Consider the following 2,772-nt stretch of genomic DNA (forward strand, 5'->3'; position numbering starts at 1 on the left):
GGATCTGGCCCGCGGGCCGTAGTTTGGGGACCCCTGCCTTAAGACATCAAAAAAATAAATAAATAAATTGTGAAAACCTTGAAAGTCCTCTTCATCCAAATGCTTTACAACAGTGTGTCTTAAGTCAGATGCTTCTTAAGACCGCTGTAACACTGACAGCAACAGGAGATCCTGCCTAACATCACCAGGACCTACAGCTCTCGGAAGAACTTTGGATAATATGCATTGCAACATTTAATTTCCGTCTACAATTAATAAAATATTTTGAATTGAAATTTAAATCATATCAATATTCGATTGTGCCAGAATTATATGAAAAAGGCTGCAAAAATCCTCAGACAATAATTTACAATTAATAAAAGATATATGTGATTTTATGATGTTTTATTTCCAAGATACAGATAAGATATATGAACCGACTCGGCGGCGAAATTCTTGGTAAAGTTTACCAAACAGTCGCGCATAAGCGCTGGGCCGCAGCGACGCTTCCCTCGCGTCTGATTGGTCGGAACCCCGAAGTTTTCGCGCCAACGCAATGCATTGTGGGTAATGGTGGCGGAAGTTGTCGTTCGTGGATGTTGTTGGTGGTGTCTGCGCCGTGTCTCGGTCTTTAACTTTCGCCCGTGGGAGGGGGATTTGCGGTGGGAACCGCGGCCGTGTGTCAGCGTGTGAATGCGGGGCGAAGAGTCGTCGGATTCCGAGTCGGGGAGGATGGAGGAGAGTTCGGTCCGGAGGAGTTTGGAGACTTTGTGTCAAGAACTGAACATGGACGAGCAGACCGCAGCTGAAGCCATGGACAACTTCACAGCAATATGGAATACATACACGCTGGAGGTGAGAAAAAGCGCCCCGTTTCTGCTGAATCAGCCGGCCTGCTGCTAAAAACTAACTTTAACTGCTCCGGGGACTCCGACCAGGTCTGTAGGGAAACCCCGACCGAGTGACACAAACCCGGGGTTAAAGGGCTGGGGCGACCCGCTCCCCTTGGTCGGTCAGGGCTGAGAAACGGATGTGTTTACCTGGGTCGCCTCTTAAAGTCGACTGAATGTCGAGCTTCACCAGTTTGAACTTGATAAACTAAGACACAAAGTAAAAATCTATAGGAAATAAATTGAAATATTTCAGCAAACAAGTAAAATGAATGAGGTCAAAATCAGATAATTGTAAACAACTTTTACAATATTACTGATATTATTTTGTTTTTATCCACACCGGTATATAACCTTCATTTATATTGATATTCATTGCACTCATTCATATATGTGTAATCCAGGCAGGTCAGCGTCATGTCCCATATGCCACATACTACAAGTTTAATAATATATAATCCATAAAGACCACAAGCAAATCTATATGTTGCTTATCTTGTGGGTTTGCTATTTCAGCTAAAAAATAACTTATTACAATAAAAAAACATTAAATATAAGCAGTAAACGGGGAACTTATATTTGATGCTTTTCTTTTTTGCTAAGCCAGAAGCTCAGTAGGACAGTGGATTATTGTTTATTAGGTTTTGTATTCCTGCTCTGGGTTTTTCCACAACAATCCTGAGATTAGGAGAAATAAATAATCACACCATAGCAATCATTTTTAAACCACAGTGACTTGTGTAAAATTATTTTTCTGAGGTTAAAAACAATTTTCAAGACTAAAATGAAGTAAAAATGACACTTCTTTCTGATCAAGTCACATATAGACTTTCTGTGCTGACCATGATTTCTGCTGCTGTGTCTCCAGGGAGAGGTGGTCCACTGGCTGGCCTGTGCGCTGTACGCGGCCTGCAGGAAGGGCTCCACTCCCACCGTGGGGAAGGGGCTGATGGAGGGGAACTGTGTCTCGCTCACCAGGATCCTGCGCTGCGCCAAGCTGAGGTCAGACGCTTCCTGCATCACAAAGATGCTGAAATTACAAAATTCACTCCAAGTTTTTTCTTTGTCAGATTTTTCTTTTCTTTTTTTGCTCTGCTTATTTTACATTTTTAATAATTTCAAGCTGTTGGCCAACGTCTCTGTCCAGCAGAGGGCAGTGTTCATGAAACCTGCTTTCAAACCTTTATTGAGGAAATTAGTTTTTATTTAATCATGAATATTAACATGTTTCACACTGAACTTTAAACATAGTAGATAAAAAGTTTATAGGTGCAAATATGACATCAAACTGCTTTTATTACCAAAACCTGCAGCCATCCCGTTTCTTCCAGTCTTCATCATCGTCATCAGATTCCAGTTTTTTGTGGAAATTCACACAAAATCAACATTTCCTCATCATTTAATGCAAAATAATTGATTGTTTAATTGTTTGTTTATTGCAAATTTTCAGCAAAAATGGTCAAAAGCATTTTGTGCAAGTGATGCTAATTCCCACCAGCAGGGGGAAGTATTCCTTACTGCTGCCTCACCCTCAATTAATGTAAAGNTAGTTAACATTTTTAACTGAATAAACATAATAATGACCTTTACATATAATAATAAACATTTCCACATATCATCTCCGATATCCACCGGACTCTCAGTTGCGCGATATGTCAGCTGTTTGGGATTCCCCTCTGTTCTGACGTCACCGCGCTTTCTGATTGGCTACCTGTCACATTCAGCAGGTTGTGTTCTCGTTCCCAGTCAGGGAAAACCCCACAGGCTGCGATAAAAGCGCCAAGACAACCCAAACTGGGTATGTTCAGGATTTAGTGGCAACACCAACGTGCAGAAGCCTTATCTGACAGTTCAACACCCCTTGCCCCCCCTCCCTCTCCCGGTCCGCAGCAAAATTTTCCAA

The 2,772-nt window shown here is 41.8% G+C and overlaps 1 protein-coding gene across 1 annotated transcript; it reads left to right on the forward strand.

Moving 5' to 3' along the window:
• Positions 1 to 536: 536 nt before the first annotated feature.
• On the forward strand, positions 537 to 1,923 carry LOC106943306 (retinoblastoma-like protein 1; the record flags this gene model as incomplete). The annotated part of the gene is made up of 2 exons (XM_015026614.1): positions 537 to 834; positions 1,738 to 1,923. Coding segments are annotated over exons 1-2 (348 nt in total), but the record flags the coding sequence as incomplete, so codon positions are not given.
• Positions 1,924 to 2,772: the final 849 nt, after the last annotated feature.

Source organism: Poecilia latipinna, unplaced genomic scaffold (genome assembly GCF_001443285.1).
Source record: "Poecilia latipinna isolate Pla-1442-1.1 unplaced genomic scaffold, P_latipinna-1.0 Scaffold5123, whole genome shotgun sequence".
Classification (NCBI taxonomy): Eukaryota; Metazoa; Chordata; class Actinopteri; order Cyprinodontiformes; family Poeciliidae; genus Poecilia; species Poecilia latipinna.